The following is a 23537-nucleotide window of genomic DNA, read 5'->3' as shown; positions in this document are numbered from 1 at the left end:
AGAATAATTATTGATTCTTAACTCAATGGCTACATGAAAAATATAGATTTTTCATATAAAAATCATTTGTTTATATGAATGAAAAAATTTAAACAAATAAATTTAAAGCCTTCAAAGATTTGATGTTCATAAAAGAATACAATTCGAATTTTTGTTCCGAAGTAATTTTACTATTTCTATATTATTATTTCTAACTGCTATATGAAGTGCTGTTTCAAATTATTAAAACATATTTCAAATTATTAAAACATATATAAAATTATGAAAACATATTACAAATTATTAAAATAAATCCAAAATTATCAAAACATATTTCAAATTATTAAAACATATTAAAAATTATTAAAACATATTCCAAATTATTCAAATGAATATATTTTGCATTAACATCAATTCCTTTATCTAAAAGTAATTTTACTATTTCTATATTATTGTTTTCAACTGCTATATGAAGTGATGTTCCAAATTATTAAAACATATTCCAAATTATTAAAGCATATATAAAATTATTAAAACATATTCCAAATGATTAAAATATATATTAAATTATTAAAACATATATGAAATTATTAAAACATATATAAAATTATTAAAACATATTTCAAATTATTAAAATGAATAGTTTTTGCATTAACATCAATTCCTTCTTTATCTAAAAGTAATTTTACTATTTCTATATTATTATTTCTAACTGCTATATGAAGTGCTGTTTCAAATTATTAAAACATATTCTAAATTATTAATACATATATAAAATTATTAAAACATATTCCAAATTATTAAAACATATTCTAAATTATTAAAACATATTTTAAATTAATCAAATGAATATTTTTTGCATTAACATCAATTCCTTCTTTATCTAAAAGTAATTTTACTATTTCTATATTATTATTTTTAACTGCTATATGAAGTGCTGCCCCAAATTATTAAAACATGTTCCAAATTATTAAAACATATATCAAATTATTAAAACATATATAAAATTATTCAAATTAATATTTTTTGCATTAACATCAATTCCTTTATCTAAAAGTAATTTTACTATTTCTATATTATTATTTTTAACTGCTATATGAAGTACTGTTTCAAATTATTAAAACATATTCTAAATTATTAATACATATATAAAATTATTAAAACATATTCCAAATTATTAAAACATATTCCAAATTATTGAAACGAATATATTTTGCATTAACATCAATTCCTTTATCTAAAAGTAATTTTACTATTTTTATATTATTATTTTTAACTGCTATATGAAGTGATGTTTCAAATTATTAAAACATATTCCAAATTATTAAAACATATATTAAATTATTCAAATGAATATTATTTGCATTAACATTAATTCCTTTATCTAAAAGTAATTTTACTATTTCTATATTTCCTGATTTAACTGAATATGGTAAAATTGTTTTTGGAATTTGTTGACTTTCTATATCACTTTCTATTACAAATGTATTTCCTTTTGATGCTATTTCTTCTATAATTTCATTATTTATTTTGATTCCTTCTTTTTCTAAAAACGAGAAGATTTCATAATTATTAAATTCTACACATTTTTTCCCAAGATATATTAAATTTTCTTCACTTAAATTATAATTATCTTGATTTTCGAAATCAGAATTCGATTTTGTAAAAGAAGAGTTTGATGATGAAAATTTTCCAATTTTATTTTCATAAAGATAATGAAAAATTTCATTTCGATGAAATTCTATTGCTGTTTCATATGCTTCTGTAAATGATGAATTATTTTGTTCACATAAATGAATAATTTCTAAGTTTCCACCTGCAATTGCATATTTAGATGTATTTTTGATATTCGAATTATTTAATAACAAATATTTAAAACATTTAATCGAACCAAAAAATGCACAATAATCAATTAATGTAACATTTTTAGTATTAATAAATGAACATCTTTCATAAAGTGATGGCCTAACTATGTGGTTAAAGTCAAATTCATTATGTGATGATATTTCTTGAAGCTTTTCTAAATCATCATTTCGAAGTACTTTTGCAATTTCTAATGGGTTAACTCCTTCTTTTACATATTGCATATGAAGCTTCCAATCATCTTTTGATAATTCACCAAGTGCTGAGATGAATTCTTCAAGGAATTGTGGTTTTGGATATTTGTTCTTTAATTCATTTATTTCTTCTTTTGTTTTATATTGTGAAAAATATAATGTGTTCATGTTCATTACTGAAGATGGTTCAATTATTTCTTCTTCTATCATCTTTTCAAGAAGGAAATATGATTCTTGCTTTTCTATTCTCAGTAAATATTCATAAAAGATTTGAACAAGATTGGCTTTAGGTTCACCTATGTTTTTATCTTTTTCATCTTCTTTTTCTTTTAAAGTTAATAAATATTTAATATATATATATTCATTATTTGATTGAGAAACAAAAGCTGAATAAATAAGCCTAGAAACAAGATAGTTAAATGTATATGGCAGCCTATCTACAAATAAATTAATTGTTGCTTGAACTGATGTTTCGAAATTTTTTTCGTTGAGATTAAAGACAATTGATTCTAATGATTTGGAAAGTTCCATCAATTAAATAATGTTTCACAACCCTGTCCATAATATTTGTGAGAAAATACAATTGTCAGTACCAAAAAAAATGTCATACGATAGGCATAATCCGATAGCGAGGTACAGAGAATTTTGAACTCTACTTGAATATTTTGAACTCAACTTATTTTTATCATGAAAAGAATAGTTCCAACTCAACCATATGGTAATATGATAATCTATACGTTTTCGTATAGTTCAATAAATACCTTTTACAATTAATGGAATCTGGTTCAGCATATGATCCAGAATCACCTAGAATATACAAAAAGTAACACAAGAAAAAGCAACGCTCAGGTTGATGAAAAAACAGGTCATCACAGAAAATTTGTTTGAATTTGTGATTTGATCGATGTGATATTTGATGTATAGATCTATTTCTAACAAGGAATTTTGTATTAATATAATAATGAGAAAATTCTAAACAAATTACAATATAATTTGCTCAGTTTAACACGTATACTTTTTTCTTTTACTCAGCAGCATTGCTTTTTCTCACATTGGTCATCATTTACTTCGACAAATTCAGCTGTTTCGGGTTCATAACTTAATCCGTCAAGTTCAACAACTTTATGGTACATCTCGACAATGTTATCACCTGTCTTTGCTGATGTTTCGATATAAAATTTGGCTCCAATTTTCTTGGCAAAGTCATTGATTTCATCCATATCACATTGATATTCTTCTTTGATAAGATCTTTTTTATACCTTACAAGAATAAGTGCTATGTCTTCTGTTCGATTAATGAATAAAATTGAGATAATGCATCAAATGTTGATTTTCTTGTTTTTTATTTAAAATTTGTTTAAATAATTTGATATTTCAAAATAATATTTGGAAATTATTTAAATTATTTGATACAGCTAATAAAGAGTTATTGTAGAATCATGCTAAAATTCCTTCAAATGTTTAACCAGAGTGTCTTTTAGGTTTAATTCAATAAAAGTGAATAATGTGTGTAAAAATTTCTGTTAATTCATAATTTATAAGCTTTAACTCTTTCTCTTTTTGCTCAAGTAATTGTAAATAACGGAAATTGACTTCTGGCTCTTTCTTTTATTTGATTTAATTAAATCACAAAAATTAAAACACAAAAACATGCCGATAAAACCAAATTCATTTTTACTAATTATTCTTTGCCTTTCTCATTATCTCTTCGATTTCCTCAATTTCCTTCGGTATTCCCTCGGACAGATTCTCACACCCGTCCTCAGTGATCAGGATGTCATCCTCAATTCTCACTCCTCCCACAGACTTATGCATTCTCAAGCACATTTCCTTATTAATGAATTTCGCTTTCACAGGGTCATTCAGTGCCTCGTTAAACAGCATCGGAATGAAGTAACATCCGGGCTCAACAGTGAGCACCATTCCAGGCTCAAGCACTCGTCCGAATCTCAAGTGCTCAATGTGCGGCGCCTTCGGGCGCTCGACGCCTTTCGGCCAACCAGCGACGTCGTGCACATCAAGCCCGAGACCGTGGCCTAAGCCGTGCGGATAGAACACAGACATTATATGGTGCGACATGATCTCATCAACGGTGCCATTTAAAAGACCGATCTTGATGAGGTTCTCGCACATGACGCGGACGCTGAGAAGCGCTATGTCTACCCATGAAACGCCCGGCTTCGCAGTGCGGATGACTGCCTTTTGCGCTTCGAGGACGGAATTGTAGATAAGGCGTTGGTCGTCGGAATATTTACCGTTGGATGGAAATGTTCGTGTGTTGTCTGAACAATACATTGAGTATTCGCCGCCCGCATCAATTAATACTAAATCGCCATCATTGATTTTTCGAGATTTCTTGTGGTAATGGAGAATGGAACAGAGCTCGCCACTACAGATGGTAAGTTGGAACGGAGGATAACGACAGTTCTGGGAATAATAAACATATTGCATCTCTCCTTCAACTTCATACTCATACATGCCTGGACGAAGGGTTTGGAGAACACGTGAGTAGGCTAAGGAGTTGATTTTGGCATTGTGTTTAATAAGTTCAATTTCATTGGCAGATTTGATTTGGCGCTGCTCATTAATGGCATCAAGAAGATATTCGGTGGTGACCCTAAAGTCGCCTACTACAAGGCTTTCAACTGCTGTGTGGAGAAATGCTGGATTTTGCTTGGAAACATAATCTGAAAGAGAATTAATAAGATAAATTTCATCAAAGCCATACTTGACTCGAATTTCTTCTAATGTTGGTTGCTCGCCAGACCAAATTGCCATTTCTTGTGGTACATCTTGATAAAATAGTATTGATTTTCCTGTTTTAATATCAATGTACAAGGCACAATCAGGCTCGTTAACACCTGTCATGTACCAAAAATATGATTCTTGTCGGAAGTATGGGTCATAATCTGTTAAAACACGCCCTTGTTCAGGAAAACCAAACATAAGAACAGCTCCTTCTGCACCTGCAGAAACAATTCGTTTGATGACTTCTCTTCTATTGTATTGAAAGAGTTCAGGCTTTGGAACAGGACAATTTTCTTGATTTGACATTAAAAGTGAAATGAAAAGCAAAAAAATTAAAAAATTGAATTCATTTTAATCGATTGATGCGGTTTTGTTGTTTTTGAGGTGAAGAACAGGAAATCATTTATAAACAAACAAAACACCAAATCAAAAATTATCATGATAAAGAAAGTAATCTAATTTTCATGATTTTAATACAATATTCCGAAAATGCATAAATATTTTTTGAAATTTCATCTGACTCATACCATTTTTAATATATTTTAATTAACCAGAAAATTTACAATGAAAAGTTTTTAATAATCTTACCAATAAATTAATTTATATAACTCCATTGTGCTAATATCATTTCATTATTTTTAATTTAAAAATTCTATTTCTTCTTAGCCCATAAAATTAAGCTGAATTACGGCAAGTTTTTAATTAGATTTTGCCTGGTCATATTGCTTATGTGAAAAATTTTTCCATTGCTGACACCATTTTGGTATCGGTCTTTGTGCAAAAACCGTTTTCTGCGGCAGAACTCAAAAGCGTTTCAAAAATTGGATTTCTTCTCAATTTCGAGACGACAGCCTTTTTGTTCACTTGAAAAACCAAATCAATTCAAATTTGATAACTTTGAAAATGCCAGTGTGAAGTGATAAATTGAAAAGCTTAAAATCACTCAATTTTTAATTAAAACCAAAAGAACTCACTAAAGAATGAATCTCGTGCATAGCAATAATCCAACTCCAAGTTAGGTTATTGTAAATACCTCAATGGGTATTTTTTTGCTTTCGAAATTCGATTGCTCATTTGAACTAATTGTTGATTAAAGCTAAATTTTCGGACTTGTGCTTGCTCAACACTTGTTTCGATATGAAAGTTCAAATATCTATGAGAACATTCGTGTGCATATTTCTTTCGAAAATCTTTGTAGCCGCCTCTGAGCAATAAAATTTTGGGAAATGCTAAGATTGGGTAACTGTGATAGCTTCTATCATACTGTCTAATGAGTATCCCCCATATTTTACTTTGGATCGTAGAATCATTGCAATATAATATTACAATTGGGATATCCTTGTATTCTTTGTTGAAAAGTTCAATGACCATCTCTGTTGTGACCCGAATAGCATTTAAAATATGCCCTTTATTGTACTTAGATTCTGACCTACAATCAAGTAAAATATATTTTGTACACAAATACCCTCCTAAAATCATATGAAGTGTTTCTGAAGAAATATCCTTTAAAAACAGCATATCGTTTGATAATATTTCGCTTTTTTCCACATCAAAATTATTTTGTTGATTAACAATTTCTGGTATGTCTAACGGTAGTGGAAAACCATACTCTTTATTTGTACTTTCTTTTTGCTTAAAATGAATGTGGGTGTTTGTAGTCTCTATGTTTTCCTGCATTATTTAGCAGTGTGCCAATGGCGTCATTCAAAATTTTCAATATATTGAAAAGGCCTCAAAACAGATATAAGAAAAAGTAAAATCAGAGGAATGAAGCAGCCAAGCCTTTCAATCCTGATGAAGTGGTGTTCACTTTTTAAATGCAACATCATACTTTCGTGAATTGAATGCAGCTCGGGTGAAAATCACCCTGAGGGATGCTTCTTTAAAAAAAAATATTAAATAACATTTAACAAATTAAAATCAACATTGTTTCGAACAATGAGCCATACTTTTTACAAAAAAATGTGGTTAATGAGAATTTGATAATCAATTGTGGAAAAATAGTTTTCCTTTTTTAAAGTCAGCTGTCCTCTTTCAACGCAGGCATAAATTTAGATTTTACATAAAATTTAGTTCAATGACTGAATAAAATAAGAGTTAATCAATTTTTTTTGATAAATGTTAAAATGGAAATACACTTTTTAAAAAGTGGCCACTAAAAACTTTATCGGAGCGGTTATTATCGTAATAACAAAAAATTGTTTTATAAAAGTGACCTCATTGAACTATCCTTCTAAAACATCGAATCCATGTTCCTTTTGATTTTTTAAAGCCTTCTACTGTGGGAGTAGAGATATTAAATTCATTTATTGAAATTTAAGACCAAATTCCATTCTTCATCCGACCTAGGCCCTTCAATATTTAACTAAGTTTGTTGTATACTATTTGAATAGGTCTGATAGGTATTTCACTGAGTTTGTTGCCATATTTGATAGTTATCATTGCCATATTTCAGAACATAAAAATGATCGTTGTTATTCGAATAGCAACAACCCAAGTTCAAACTGAACGATAAAATATTAAAACTTGTTTAGTTTATTCATTATTAAGTAGCACTTTTATGTTTTTGAAGTGAATTGTGATATGAAAATGATCGTTGCCATATGGCGATTTTGAAAAATGGCAACATGGCACGATTGCCCTTGGTTGAAAGAGAGAAAGTTTACTTCTATGAAAAAAGAGGAAATTAATTTTTGATGGAAATGAAAGAAATCAATTATGAAATTGAAAATTGAAAATTGAAAAATTGAAAAATTGAAAATTTAAAAACTGAATATTTTTTATCTTAAACTTATTTTAAACAAATGCACTTAAAATCTGGGTTAAAGTATAGTATAAATTTATATCAAGTGTTGAGAAACATAGAAAGAAAAATGAATATTCATACAATGTACTAATCTCGACCGTTTATTTATCTTGTCCTCATAAAATCAACGTTTAATTTTTGCGAACACCTTGTTATCGCATCAAATGTTTGATGCATCTCAGCTTCAATTGTACAAACTAAAGGGCACCAAAGTCACAGATGCGTTCAGTGCAATGCGCGTTGCTTTTAACAAATGGACTCTTTTAATTATAATATTCATTATTGGATTTGCAACATCATTAGTTTTTGTAGAAAACAAAATTGGTTTATTTCCAGCAAGGCTTAATTATGCTATAGCTTCAAAAAACACAAAAAGCTTAAAAAATAATTTAATTGAATATTTCATATGGATGCTTGTAATGTGTTTATCAATTTCATTACAAATTTGGGTAGGAGATAGAACTTCGATTCTTCTTAGAGAAAATCTTGTTAACAAAATTCATTCTTTATACTTTCATGAAAATGCATTTTATGAATTATTAATATACAATGCAGAAATCGATAACCCAGATGCTAGAATTGCCAACGATTGCTATTGTTGGGCAGATAATTTAATTCAAATTGTTGATGGTTGTGTCAAAATGCCATTTTATATTTTTTACTATGGATATCAAACATATATAGAGTCAGGAATAAAGTCCGTCCTTATTTGCATTGGATTTTCAGTTCTCGTAATTATTTTGTCAAGATTAGTTATTACACCAATCATCAGATTAATCAACACATTCGAAGCAGCAAATGGTGATTACCGTCTTGCAAATACTCTCATTAAACAAAATGCCGAATCCATTGCTCTTTCAAAGGGCCAAGAATGTGAACGTAATCTCATCACAAAACGTCTCGAAGCTGCATTTTCTATCCAAAAAAGCCTTGCAAACCATTCAGTTCTTCTTAATTTGCTCACTAATTCAGTCAATTATGTTGGAAATGCAATTGTATATCTTTCCGTTTATATGAATTTTCCTCGAACTTTAACTCCACCTGAAGTCTCAAAATATGTTTCAACAGTTTCTTTTGTGATGATTCAGTTTGTCTCTGGTCTCATAATGATATCTACATTTATGCAAAACTTCTCCAAGCTTTGTGGGTACTCTGCACGGATCATTGGTCTTATAAATGTCCTTAAGGACCATAAATCAATGGTTTGTGAGCCTTTGATAGGAGATGAAATTAAAATGGAGAACGTTGACGTTGTAAAGCCAAACAATGAATTGTTAATTGGTCACATAACTTTTACGGTGAAAAAGTCGGAGTCGGTTTTTATCGTCGGCCCATCTGGATGCGGAAAATCATCAATCTTTAGAGCACTTGGTAAAGTGTGGCCAATAGGTGGAGGAACTATAACACTTCCCGAGAGAAGTGCTGACGTTTTTCTGATAATTACACAGTATCCATATCTTCCAGTTGGAACTCTTGTTGAATGTTGTTGTTTCCCAATTGACGTTTCAGAAGTTAGTAGCGAAGCTGTTCACGAGGCTATTAGTTTCTTCGAATTGGATCATTTGCTTTTGAGACCAGATGAAAGTTGGCAAAATGGACTATCACCTGGTGAAAGACAAAGAATTGCTCTTTGCAGGATAATGATACATAAGCCAGAGTTCTTGCTGATCGATGAGGGAACAAGTGCAATTCCCCAAGAATTAGAATTGAAATTTTATCAATGGATGAGAGACAACAAAATTACATATATATCGATTGCGCACCATCTAAACTTGATGAAATTCCATAAGTTTGTCCTAAGAATTAATGAGGATAAAACATCCTCATTTAAATTGAATCCAGATTTTGTGTAAAAATGATTATTTCCAATGATGTTATTACATAGAGATCACTTTAACTTAGCGGTATTTCATCACTGTTTTTAACAAATAGTGTATCTTTATCCATTTGAATTCCGTAAAATATTTCTCAACATAATCGGATTTAATTTGGCATTTTCAATTCCATTTATAGATAATTAGTTCTATAAAACTCCACTTATTCAAATAGTAACTGATCGAAACTGAAGTTCTTTAACTTCTTTACCTGAATTTATTTTAAAATTTCTTTCTGTTTGTGGAGCAAAGATAAGCAAACAATTCAAAGCGCATTCTTGCAGATCCTTTGAATATAAGTTTTGGCTTAAACAGATGAAAGGAAACAAATTTTGCTTCCTCGAAGAAATAGAAAAAATTACGAGTTTTAAAAATTTAATAAGGATTTAGGAATTTATTGTATTTTATGTCATAATTATAAAATATTTTCATTCTCACTTGAGCAAGGTATGAAAATTAATGGAGATATAAATTATGAAGCAACAAAAATTGGGAATAGGGTGTTCCACCCCAACCGTAGCATCTCTTTATATAGAATCGATACAACAGTATTTTTTATATAAATAAAAACACTAAATTTAATTATTTTTTATTTAAAAATATTTTTTTGTCATGTCTATTATTAACTAATCGTCGATTTTGAATTTTAGGAACCACCAAGGAAAAATTATAAAAAATAAAACAATTTCCACATTAATTCATATTTGATATTTAAACGTGATGACATTGATTTTTAAAAATATAGAATGTTGATTAAATTTCATTGGATATTTTGAAGTATCAATGATATTTATATAGTATTTTCTAATTTTTTGATTATTTTGATACACATTTAAAAAGATGTATTTATATGTTAAAATTAATAAAATTCATATTTATTCTTTAATTTGATACAATGTTCATTAGTTTTATAACTATAGATGTATTTTTTTTATTAGTTGATTTTAGTGATTATTGTGTAAAATCAATAAAATATCCGCTCTTTTTTGCGCTATTTTCTGGAATAAAGAATTTCATACACACCATTTAATAGTTCTTTATATAAGGATATGGAAAAATTTTTTCAATTTTTTTAAATCACTATGTAAACTTGTGAAAATAAATCGGCATTGAGGACACTCTATTAATTTTTTGAATAGAGACCGTTTATTATTAGGGAAATATTGAACAATGCCGAGAACATAATCAACCTTTACAAACAAGGATTCAGTCAAAAACAAATAGCAGGGATACTACATGTTGGAACTCATCGAGTTGATAATACAATTCGACAGTTTACCTCAACAAATGAAATCAAAAGAATTAAAACGTGGAAGGCCTCAAGTAATTAATAATCAAATAAGAGAATATATAAAAAATAAAACACTTCAAGATGCATCATGAATTGGTAACAAAAATTGGACATCAATGGAAATTGATTTCCCAACATATAAACGAAAGAGATCCAATTTCATGCAAAAATAGGTGGTACACATGTGTAATAAAGAAGCAGTCAGAAATATTGGGAAAAAATTAATAAATTTATTAATGGAAATTGAATGAAAATGAAATTTTTGAAACCAAATCGACAATAATCCAGTTGTCAATTTTGAGAAGTTTACATATCTTTTAATCATTTTTCAATCTATCGTAATGCCGAATTATTTTCTCCAGTTTATAATGAAATAGACTCGAAATGAAAAATTCCCGAGCAATAAATTTCAGACAAATCGAGAACTTTTTAACGTCCAGGAATTTAAAAACGGACGCGACCTCTAAAAAAGATGATTTCACTCAATTTTAACATAGAATAAATGCCATTTGTTATAATTTTTGGAGGAGAATAAGGTGAGCCTAGTCATGCCCAATGGGGATGTGTAGTCATAGCAATTTTATAACCATATATAAGAAACCATATAGAAAACAACATTTTTTTAATTAATGACTGTAATATATATTCGAGTTAGTTAATATGATTTGTTAAGTGTAATCCGTATTCATCAGAATCATTTAATTTAATCTTACCAAAACGGACAAATACTATCATAAATTATAACTGGTTCTCCGCTTTTGTCTATCTCGTCGTATTTAATATGAAGTAAACTGACAATATCTATGTTCCTAAACCTCATATATGGTACTTTTATAATTCTTATGTCTTTATGAAATTTGTTAGAATGTATTGAAAAGTCTTCATCATTGTCCCTTTGCCATGTACAAAATGGAGACCAAGGACAAAATAATTGTTCTTTGTGTACAGCTGTTTGCTTTTTGTTTGGCTTGCTTCACGAAAGTAAATGTCTCGCTTAATAAAAGTAAATATCTGCATTTTTGAATTGTTTATTTTTCATAATGAATGGTCTTAAATAGTGCATTTTCATAATGAATACTCAATAAAAAAAACTTAAATTATATACAAATTATTAAACATTAATTATAAAATCTATGTTCATCGAAAGGTATCAAAAAATCAAAATTATCAAAAAAATGTATAATTATTTGATTTTTAATTTTTTAGAAAAAATCAATGCTCGAAATAATCTCTATATCATCGTAGATATGTCTTATGAATTTAAAATGTTTTTGCTAAAATATATGGAGAGAAAAAGTAAATTTAATTTGGTGCTTATCACACCTGTACCCCTATGAGGCAAAAAAATAATTAAGGCACAAATAATTCAAATTAAGTGTTGTGTCAAATTTTTTTTATTCAATTTTTGGATATTTACTTTTGTGTAGCGAGACACTTTTTTTTACAAGCGTCACTTTTTTGCCAATTACTTTTGTGAAGCAAGAGAATCTTTTTGATAGACATTTTTTTTGTAATACATATGTAAACTTCTCAATTCCAGACATTTACTTTTCCAAAGCAAGACAATATTTTTGTTGAGCAGGTGATCTATTTTGTAGATGTGTCACTTTTCGGATATTTACTTTTGTAAAGCGAGCCAAACAAAAAGCAAACAGCTGTATATTTTCTTGTAATCTCTCTGGTAGATACTAAAATGTAAAATCTGATTTCATTTTTCATGTGGTTTATTATCATTAGTGATCGTTGTAAAAGGGGCGACAAAGCCGTTTGAAAAACCGCCAAAATTTATTTTTTGAATATTGGCTCAAATAAAGAACATGCCATCATTTAAAATACAATATTTTGTAAAATATTGTCTTGAATCATATAAATTGTAATATTATCTCATATTAACATACATATATTGATTAAGAACACCTTTTTTATTAAATAATTTATTTTTTACAACATTCGATATATTAAATGGTTTATGTGTTACAACATTCTAAAAGTTGGAATAATCAGATAATCGATAATTTCTAAAAAACGGCTAGACAAAATTCCTTGATATCATATATCCATTGTCTATATGATTCATTAACTCAAATATCTTGAAATTATTAAAATCTTATCGTAACGTTTTTCAATATTATTATTTGAGTCTATCTGGTCGGATGGTGAAGCCGTTTAAAATTATAAAGAGATACAAGAAAAATTTACTAAGTTAATCGGGATGATTCAACATTTCTTCTAATGGTAGAATATTTAGTTGAAGATAAAAGTCTTGAATTTCCTAATGATACCATTATATATAATTTTTATATCTCAATGACCGTTAATTCGGTTGCCTGTTCAAAGTGCAAAATTTTCATCTTTGTTTTAACGTACAAAATAAACATACTGATAATGCTAGTGCTTTATATAGACATATAGCTTTAACATTTAGTGCGATATTAAAAACAAATAATATGAAATTAATAGCAAATTTAATTGATAATAGTGGTAAAATTATAATTAATGCTAATGATTTAGTACAAGCTATATATTTAATTCTAAAAATCGATTTTAATCAAGTTAGATTAAGTTATAAAGATCCTGAACCTGGTTGTTTTAAAGCATGTAAATCCAATTGAAACAATTAATTCAATTAAAATTAATGGTTATAATTTTAGTTCACAATATAATAAAGAATATAACACATTAATGGATGAATTTCATATCTCATTAGAAAAAGTATTTATTTATTAATAAAACATCATTGGATCTTTTTCTTTTGAAGGTATAATAATTGCATTTGGAACTGGATTTGATAAATATCTCGGTACTGAAATTTTTATATCTTTATCAATACGAATATTAAATTTACCTTTATCAAAATTATTCACTATATAAATATCTGGTAATATTTTTGATCTTTTTTTTAATTGATCTGTGTTATAAACTGTTACTGTTGTACCAGGGGGTAAATAAAATCTTTTTTGTTTCATAATTTTATGATCTAATTTATGTAAAGATAAACCAAAAGATTTTTGTTTTATTTTAGCTTCATATAGTGATATTTTTTTATGATTTAATTTAGATAATGTTTTATGATAAGTATAATTATAATTATGTATAATTTTATTCATATCATGAGGTTGAATATACTCTAAACCCATATTATCAGCCATATCTTTAATAGTTCTACAAATTCTATTAATTATAGCTAAAGATGAATGTATAGGATAAGATTTATTTTTTATTATTATTTTTTTAACAGGAATTATTTTAGTACCAATTAAATAATTTGAAATATATTGTAAAGGTTTTGATAAAAATGTTGTTTTTAAATCACAATGAATAATTTTAGGATTAAATAAACCTGTACCATTTATGTATATAAACCTATATTTCCATCAATATAATCTATATTATATTTTTTAATAATATCATTAATTCATTTTTTAAATTCATCAAAATCTAATTTTGTATTAATTTGAGTTTTTTCTAAAAAATTTTCAAATAAAACTATTAATAATGATTTGATAATATTCTATCATTAACTTAAATTGAATTTTATATGTTGGTGTTATTGGAACCCCATTTCTAACAGATTTTGTTGCTTCATCCATTAGTTTTAAAAAATTATATAATGATAAATCAAATTTCAGAATACGAAAAATCACTCTTAAATTTTGCATTAAAAATTCGTAAAAAGAAGGCCCTTTCTCAGGTCCTTTATCATCGAGTAGAGCTAATCGTCGTACTTCATCTAATGAAGATTTATTGATGATAGGTTCTTTTTTTGGTTCACGTTCTTCCATTTAAAAAAAAAATAAAAATGAATTAAAATATTTTTTTTTATTATTTAAATATACTTAATAAATGTTCATCTATTTTACCTGTTACTTCACCAACTATTGAATTTAATATTTTAGTAGTTATTACTAAATCATCTGATAATTTATTACCATCAAATAATACTACATCACCAATTTCATAATCTGCGATATTATTTACTCTAAAATAAAAATCTCCATGTGTAGCAAAATCAATAGTATCTTGTAAAATTTCTACTTCTTTTTTAATAACATTACCTATTGAAGCTTTATAACCAGTTTCATGTTTAGCTACACATATACCTAAATATTCTTTATATGTACCTGATGTTTTAACTGATAAAATACAATCAGTTGATGAAGTATTTGTAACATATTTACCTTCATTGGTTAAAGCATAAACATTACCTGTTAAAAATACATATGAACCAATTTGAAATTGTTATAAGTCTTCTGAAACAGTAGCATTATGAATAATAGTTGTATTTATTTGTACAATACCTCCAGTTCCTTCAAATGTATTAAATGTAGTCGCGATATGATATATTGTACTAAATATATCTAGAAAAGTACCATCATTTTGTTTCTTTTGTGTTACAGATTCAAAATATAATCTTCCATATTTTTTATCTTCAGTATGTGTAGATCCATAAATTTTTACTAATAATTGATATGTATTACCTGATTCTTCAATTATACTGTGAAATAAAGTTAATTTAGTAGATTCTAAACTAGTGAATTGACCAGTAGCAGATTTTATATTTCCTGTATTTACAATACCATTAGTATTTACAGAGTACATAATTTTAGAGCAATTTAAGTTATTACAACCTAATGCATCAAGAGATGCTGAGTAATAAAAACCATCGCAACCTTTTAGTGTTGGTTTAATTCCATAACATTCCCTTTACATTTCATTATAAAACTATAATCATTTTCATATCCATCACTAGTATGCATATCTATATAAGGACCTGTTTCTAAAACACCATCGTTTTTAATAACTGCAATTGAAGGAACACTAATATTTAAATTTGAATCTGAAGGTCCTGAATTTAAAGCAAAACCATTAATTGTTGAACAATGAATATCTTCTGTATTTGAACCTGTAGGAATATCTGTTAAATCATTATAACTATGTGTATGATTTGTTGCAGCATATTTTGTATCATGGTTATGATCTTTTGAAGCATACTTAGTATGTGTATGTTCTGAGGGTGGAAATTTTTCAGGTTTATTAGTTAAATCATTATAACTATGTGTATGTTCTGAAGGTGGAAATGTTTCAGGTTTATGGATTAAATCATTATAACTATGAGTATGATCTGAAGGTGGAAATGACTGTGGTTTATCATTTAATTCATTATAACTATGAGTATGATCTGATGAAGCATAGTTTACATGTTCATGATCTTTTTTAGCATAAATCTCATCATGATTATGATCATTTGAAGATATTTTAGTTATATCTACATTATTAATAGTTGCACATTTAATATTACCATTACTTCCAAAACTTAATAATGTTCCAGTTTTTGATTTAAAATCTAATGAATTAGTATTAGCAGTTATTCTCCATGTATTATCTTTATCATAATCTGCATTATTATGCATATCAATATATTGACCAACTTCAACAACACCATCTTCTTTTAATGTAATAATAGATGGTACATATAATTTTGTATCCCATTTACCACCTTCTGAAGTTGCCAATTGAAAACCATTTAATGAAGTAACTTGTACATTCCCATTTACTGTTAAATCATAATTTATTGTATTATGAGTATGAGTTATTGTAGAATATTTTTCATCTGATTGTGATTTATTATAATATAATTGTGAAATTGTAATCGAAGTTATAGTATTAAGTTTATCTGTTATTTGATCATTTGTAGAATAATTTTCTAAAACTTTTTGTAAGTCATCTTGGTCAATAATTTCAGAAGCTTCAACAACATTAGTTTCTATACCTTTCATAGCATATTCAATAGTAAACATTGTTAAAAAATGATTTTTATTTAATAAATTAATAATAATTCTAACATAAAATATTCTGGTTCAATTTCTTTACCATTCATTTCTTTAAACCATATTTTAAAATTTGGTTTTCTACTTTTATATTCATATTTCTTATATTTAGTCCTGTTTTCATTTGTATAAATACAAAAATAATCTTCATAATGGTCACGTTCAATAAAATATGCATGCATTGAAACATCAGATACTAAATAATCCTTAAATTTACACTTACATTGTTGTACTACTATATATCTAGGATTTCGAGAATCCACAAATTCAGGCGGAAAACGGTTTTCTTTTTGCGAAGTACAAAAATACGTTTTAGTTACAGGTTTAAGCATTTATGATAAATAAAGTTTGCCATGTGACCAAACAATAACCGTCGCTTTTTGACTACTAACCTCCGACCAAAAATAAATTGAATAGGATAAATGTCCGACCAAACATAACCGGGGACAATTCGTGTTGATTATACGAGGTTTTTGATAGGTTTATGTGAAAAGTGGCATTAAAAGTGCTATCGTTCCTATCAAAAAGTTTCGCGTTCTCTCATAATCGAATGCTCATTCAAATTTACAGACGAATTGTATGGCTCACAAAAATCAAAAAATGATATTGATTTCTGTAGCGAGCGGAGCGAGCACACTCGGGGGATTGGAGGGGTCTGAGGCCTCCGGAGGGGTACGAAGGGGATACAGGATGCTGAAGAGCCCGGATGCCCCCTCGGTTAAAAGAAATTGTCGGGACTGATTCCGAGGACCCCAAAAGAATCCCGGCCGGGACCCTTTTGGGGTCCTCGGAATCAGTCCCGACCGCATTATATACCTACCTAAAAATTCTCATCGTGCATTGAAATATACAAACAACATTTTTGCAAAACGTTACGATGAAATCCCAAAAATACCGAATTTTCGTGCATTAACTGATATACATAGAGTTTATTTTTGGAATTACTAAGAATTTTGTTCATAGAATATTATTGTCGCCTTTTCTATCGTTGTGGGTTAAAATATCTTGTCTATTTCTTCTGCTTCTGTGTTTGTTTCTTCGTAATCCGCAAAAAATTCTTGCTCATTAACAATTCTCATCGGTTGTCTTGTATTAATTGATCCGAGTTGTGGCACTGGTGTTGGTTATGGGGTGTTTGATAAATCTGTACTTGATCTGATCGAGATCTGATTTCTACTTATGGGTTTTAATCTGGGTTTACGTCTTCCCTATAGGGTTCTGGACTGTGCTACTTGTTTCTTGCACCGTGGAACTTTCTTCGGCATCTGATCAAGCCATCGATGGCAGGACTTAAAAAATGTTATTTCTCCTCCAAAATATATATTACTGTGCTTTGCTCCTAGCCTTAAGTCTTGTAGTTTCCTTCGTTTTAAATTTTGGTGCATTTCTCGGAGAAATGATCTGTTATGTTCCAAGATCTTCCAATAATCGTCGGAACTAATATGGTTCTGCTCGCCGAGCGATCCTTCTTACTATAATGCGTTTTTCCCCTCTCTAAGTTGCTCAGGTGAAAAAAATAAAAAAATCCGCGCTGCTGGCATTTGGTGTTTATTTACGTGTGTTAGTGCTCATTTGAAATGAGTATGTGTTGTATAATGACGCGTCCGTCTTAATTTATTGTAGGTTAACCCTACTGTTATGATCAATGTTAGAACTGTTCTTTGGAATGGTCGAAACCGTTTTAACATATCGTGTCACTTTTCTTTTCTTCTTATTCTTTTTAATAGTAAAATCTTTAACTATTTCTTCTTTCTTTTTTGCATTGATCGCGTATTGCAAAAGTCTAGATGGTCGTACAACTCTTGTTCATCTTTTTAATTCGTTAATACTTTTTCCTTTAAGTATTGAGTTCATCTTCGTCGAGTTATCTTTTTTCTTCTTCTTTTTGTTCTTGTCTATGATGAAGATCTTTTCTATCATTATAGATTTTTGTATATTATCTTCTTTGATCGGTATATTGTACTTCCTCTCTGCTTCATTTAATGCGAATTTCATGTATTCCTTTTGTTCTTCTTCATTGGTATCTGATGGTTCTGAGCTTGAAGAAATATCTGAAAAAGGTACTTCCCCTAATTCTTCATCTTCATCTTTATCTTCTTCTTCTTCAGGATTATAATTGTCTTCATCAAAATAACATTAAAGTCTTCTTCTTCTCTTTCTATATTGTTTATATTATTGTTATTATTCTTATTTTGATTTTTATCTTTCTTATAAATTATGTAGAATATTAACATAGATTCTCTCAATGCTGCAATAACACATCTTTTTGAAACTAAATGTATTAATCTTTAATTTCCATTTAATAATTTATTTAAATCTTTAGTAGTTTGATTCGGGATAATTCCTAATGATGAAATAATGATTATATAAATATCTACTTCTATATTAAGTCTATTTTTGCATAATTCTATATAATCTCTATATTTTTCTTCTTTTTCCTTTCTTCTAATAATAAAAGTTGATTCAGAGTTGTTATCGAGATTTCTGATTGTACCATACGGAGAATTGACTTTAATTAAAGTTAATTTATTGTTATTGATATACCATATGTCTGGTTTTAATGTTCCAATTGTTTTGTGATCTTTGTCTATTACTATGGTGTTCCTATTAAATATTATATTATTCCTATTATAATTATTTTCTTTAATTCCCTTGATTATTTCTTCTACTATTGCATTATGTCCTCGAGTAGTTAAATTTCTAATTTTTAAGCAACCATTTATTCTATGCATTAATGAATCATTTTGATTTAAATTACATCTATTGCATTTAGGATTTATATTTGGGTTTTTCTTATTTAAAATTTCATTTGTTGGTAAATTGTTACATCTTGCTAAAATAGCGAACTTAATAATATTTATTACTTGTTGGTGCTCTAAAATTAAATAAAAAGAAGTTTGAATCAGTTGATTCATTCATTGTACAGAAAGTATGTGCTTTAAATGGTAATTTCTTAAGGTTGTCTACATGTCTTTTTCGTATCATTTTATTTAGATATTTTGTAATGTCTTTCTTATTAATAAATTCTACTGTTTCTTCTTCCTCTTCTTTATTTTCTTTATTATCGATTTGATTAATAATACAATTATTTTCTTCTAAGTTTGATTTAAAACCTACTATTAAATTATATAATGCTTTTACCGCTCTACAAAATGTACTATTTGTTTTTCTTTCCGATTTTTGTATAATTTTATTTTTATTATCAAATGGAATTCCAAAATAGAGTGAGTTTTTATCTACTTGTATTTTCCTATGATCTAATTCTTTGTACATTGTCATTCTAATAAAATTCCTGATATTTAAATCCTTTGATAATAATAAACCTGTAAATGTTCTTAATTGTAACACATTCTTTTTTTGAATTACATTAAACTTAAACCTCCTTCTTTATAATGTGTATAAAATAAATCTTCTGGTAAACCTTTTGTATTTAATATTTGATTTATTGAACCTTCAATAAATTCATCAAGTTTTATAAGTTCTTTAATAGAGCATAAACCATTTAACATTTCAAAATCTAATTGAGGAGTAATTATTCTTATAATTGCATCTATTATTTGATTAACTTTTGAAAGAGAATTAATTACTTGTATGATTTCTTGTTTAATTTTATCGATTTTAGTTTGAGAATGTTGTTTTTTACTTTTACGATTTATTGCTATTGGTGCACCTAAATATTCTATATATTCCATTAATGGATGATTTGGTATTTCTTCATTATTAATAGTAAAGTTTTCATTCAACGTTGGTCTTCTATCATTAAAATTTATATAAGATGGAGTTTTGCATTTTTGTGAAGCTATTTTAAGTTTAAAAATTTTACAAAATTCTTCTACTGTTTTAAGCATATTTTGCATTCCATCTTGTGTATTAGACATCAATATAACATCATCTGCATAAGCTTGAATATTAAAAAAAATATTTCATTTTCTCTCATTTAATCTTCTATAATTATACTCCATTTTTTTTATTATAATTTTGTATTGCTTTAATTAAAGGTTCAAGACATAAATTAAATAGTGTTGGTGATAGAGGACAACCTTGTCTGACACCTCTATTGATGTTAATCCAATCTTATGGTTTATTTCTTAGTTCTATTCTTGTTTTGGTATCTGTATATAAGTCTTTTATTAATTTGATAAAATAATTCGGGAATCCTAATTGATTTAATGACCAAGTAATAAGCTTGTGAGGCACTGAATCGAAGGCTTTGGCGAAATCTAATGTTGTAATATAAATCGAATATTTTAACCTCACTGATTGTGCAATTATTTCATTTATATTCGTAATGTGTTCAGTTATCCCATTGAGATTGGTTTTAAAACCTTTTTGTACTGAACTTATGAATGGCGGAAAAAACATTTAAATCTTGAATGCATCGTGCAAAGTGGCACATCATAATTCTGTATAAAGTTAAAGATATTGAGATTGGTCTCCAATTGGTGATTTCATCTGGATTATTCTTCTTAAATAACAATATAGTTCTTGATATTTTCCATAATTCTGGTATTTTCTTGAATCTCATTATTTGTTTAATTATGTTTCTGATTAATTTGACTGTAATATTAATTTTGATTTTCCAAATGGTATTAGAAATACCATCTTGACCTGTAGCTGATAAATTTGGTCTTGTAATAATTGCTTGTTTGATTCTGTTTTTGTCTAGTAACATTAGCTTAAGTAATTCTTCATCTTTGTTATCTAAGTTTTTATTCAAACAAAATATATCTGGAATATTGTTTTCTTGGAAATTTGGGAGGAATTCCCATTCATCTTTAAAATGCTTTTTAATTTTCTCGAATTCAATGTTGCATTCTGGTGTTGGTTCATTTGTAATGAACCATCTCATGGCTCTTTTTGGGTCTTCTGCATACATATCTTGTACCAATTGTGTATATTTCTTATTCCTTTCTTTTGAAATTTCGTTTTGATATTTAATTAATGAATTTTCAATATACTTCATTCTTTGCTCTCGATGATTTGGTTCTTCATCTATGATATTTCTGATATTATCTATATTATCACCTCCAAATGTAGTCATTAAAATTTCTCTGTCAATCTTATTTAATGCTTCTTTTATTGCCTCTTCTAAATAAGAGATGGAATTATTTCTTGTATCTGATTCTTGAAGTTTTTTTAGTTTAATAATTTTTTCCATATGCGATATTATTTTAAAAATTGGTTTTCTTGAATATATTTTCCTTAAAAATTCGTATAATGCATATTATCATTATTATCTTTCTTTTTATTGTTGCTTAAGCCTAACATATGATTTAATGGGATTTCGAGAGTTTTCCTAATATTTTTTCTTAATATTAAATTAATTTTGCATAAACAACCTTGAAATATAATCCATTCTTCTCCTGTTTTTTCTTTAGTTTTACATTTCTTAAGCAAAGGTAAAATTTTGTTTTCAAAAACATGACTAATTTCTTTATAAATTTTATTTTTAATATTTTTATTAATCCTTGGTAATCTGATTATATGTGATTCTTGAAATTCATTCGCAAATATCCATTTTTTGCATTTATTAAGTAAAGTTTTTCTATCATTAATTGGTTGGTTCCTTGTGACTATCTTGTTTGCTGTTATTGAGTTAGTGTTATTAATTTCTTTATTATTTGTATCATTATCTTGGTTGATTTCTAATTCTTCTACGATTTTAATATTTGCTTTTTTGACTAGTTTTTCTTGTTTTCTATTCTCCTGTTTCTTCCTTTTTATTACATCCTCTTTATTTTTAAATTCAATTTCAATTTCACCTTTTGCTAATTTGTTTGAGTTTTCTTTAGTTTCTTCTTCATTTCTTTTAATTTTTTCTTCAATCTCTTTAATTTCATCTTTATCAGGATAATTAAAAACAATTGATTTAAATTTAACTTGATGTATAGGGATCTTAATATTTTCTTTTCTTGAAATATTATGTGCATGACTATTATGTAAAATTATATTTTGATGTGTTTCTGCTAATGCTTTTGTACAAAAATCACAAATATATGCTTTCCTTTAATTAATAATATTTCTGCTGTTGGATTTATATCATATCTTTGAATATAGTTTAAAATTAAGGCCCACATCCATCCAAAATCTCTTTTATCTTCATTATAATTGGAGTGTCTTTTCACTATATGATTATCAAATGTGTCTTCACAATCTGTAATATAATTACAATTATGTAAAGGACATGCATAAAGAGTTTTCCGATAAGTTGAAAGTTGTTTATTACCTTTATCAAATTGCATCCAATATGTTTTTTTCCTTAATATCGATATTTAGGATCCTAAACAATCATAAATAATATTCCCATTTCTTTTTTTTCCATTATGGGCTGAATTTTCATGCCTCTTTAAGTCGGTGACTGCATTGAAAGCTTGATAATCACATTTATGGCAAATAAATGGACCAATACCTGGGAATTTGTCGGAAACTAACATTAGATTTATGATAGGTATTCTTGTTTCATCTATTTTATTTAAGTATAGATCTTTATCAATTTCATAACTTCTCCATTTATCAATTTTTTGTTTTAACTCTAATGTTGTTTTAATATTTTTAAGGTTGAGATAAAGTTCTTCTGGCGTGTGTATAATGATTTCTTTATTAATATTAACATTATTATTGTTGTTTGGTGGTGTATTCTTATTGGGTTCATTATTGCTTTCGATATTTTGATTTACTTGTTGTGATTCTTCTACTGTTTGTTTAACATCATCATCCTTGAAGTTAGTTATTTCGTTATTATTCGATGTTTTATTAGTTTCTTCATTTTTGCTTTGAATGTAATTATAATTTCCACTTGGTACAATAATATCAATATCTTTATGAATATAATTAATTTTTGAAATTGTAATGTTAATATTTGTTTGCGATTCATTAACTTTGATATTTGGAATAGTTATTGTTTTATTTTCATCGATATAATTAAAGTTTGGTGTTTTAATATTAATATTTTCA

The 23537-nt window shown here is 27.4% G+C and overlaps 2 protein-coding genes across 2 annotated transcripts; one reads left to right on the top strand and one right to left on the bottom strand.

The window, feature by feature from the left end:
* Positions 1 to 3713: 3713 nt before the first annotated feature.
* GO595_003585 (Xaa-Pro dipeptidase) lies at positions 3714 to 5090 on the bottom strand (the record flags this gene model as incomplete). The annotated part of the gene is made up of 1 exon (XM_067916621.1): positions 3714 to 5090. One exon carries the CDS (start codon positions 5088 to 5090, stop codon positions 3714 to 3716), a length of 1377 nt encoding a protein of 458 aa, XP_067776251.1.
* Positions 5091 to 8231: 3141 nt separating this feature from the next.
* GO595_003584 (ABC transporter family protein) lies at positions 8232 to 9443 on the top strand (the record flags this gene model as incomplete). The annotated part of the gene is made up of 1 exon (XM_067916620.1): positions 8232 to 9443. The coding sequence occupies one exon, from the start codon at positions 8232 to 8234 to the stop codon at positions 9441 to 9443; it is 1212 nt and encodes a 403-aa protein (XP_067776250.1).
* Between the last annotated feature and the right edge of the window lie 14094 nt (positions 9444 to 23537).

The sequence above is a fragment of the Histomonas meleagridis genome (assembly GCF_020186115.1).
Source record: "Histomonas meleagridis strain 2922-C6/04-10x chromosome Unknown contig_21, whole genome shotgun sequence".
NCBI classification, from domain to species: Eukaryota; Parabasalia; order Tritrichomonadida; family Dientamoebidae; genus Histomonas; species Histomonas meleagridis.
This window is presented reverse-complemented; position numbering and strand designations above follow the sequence as displayed.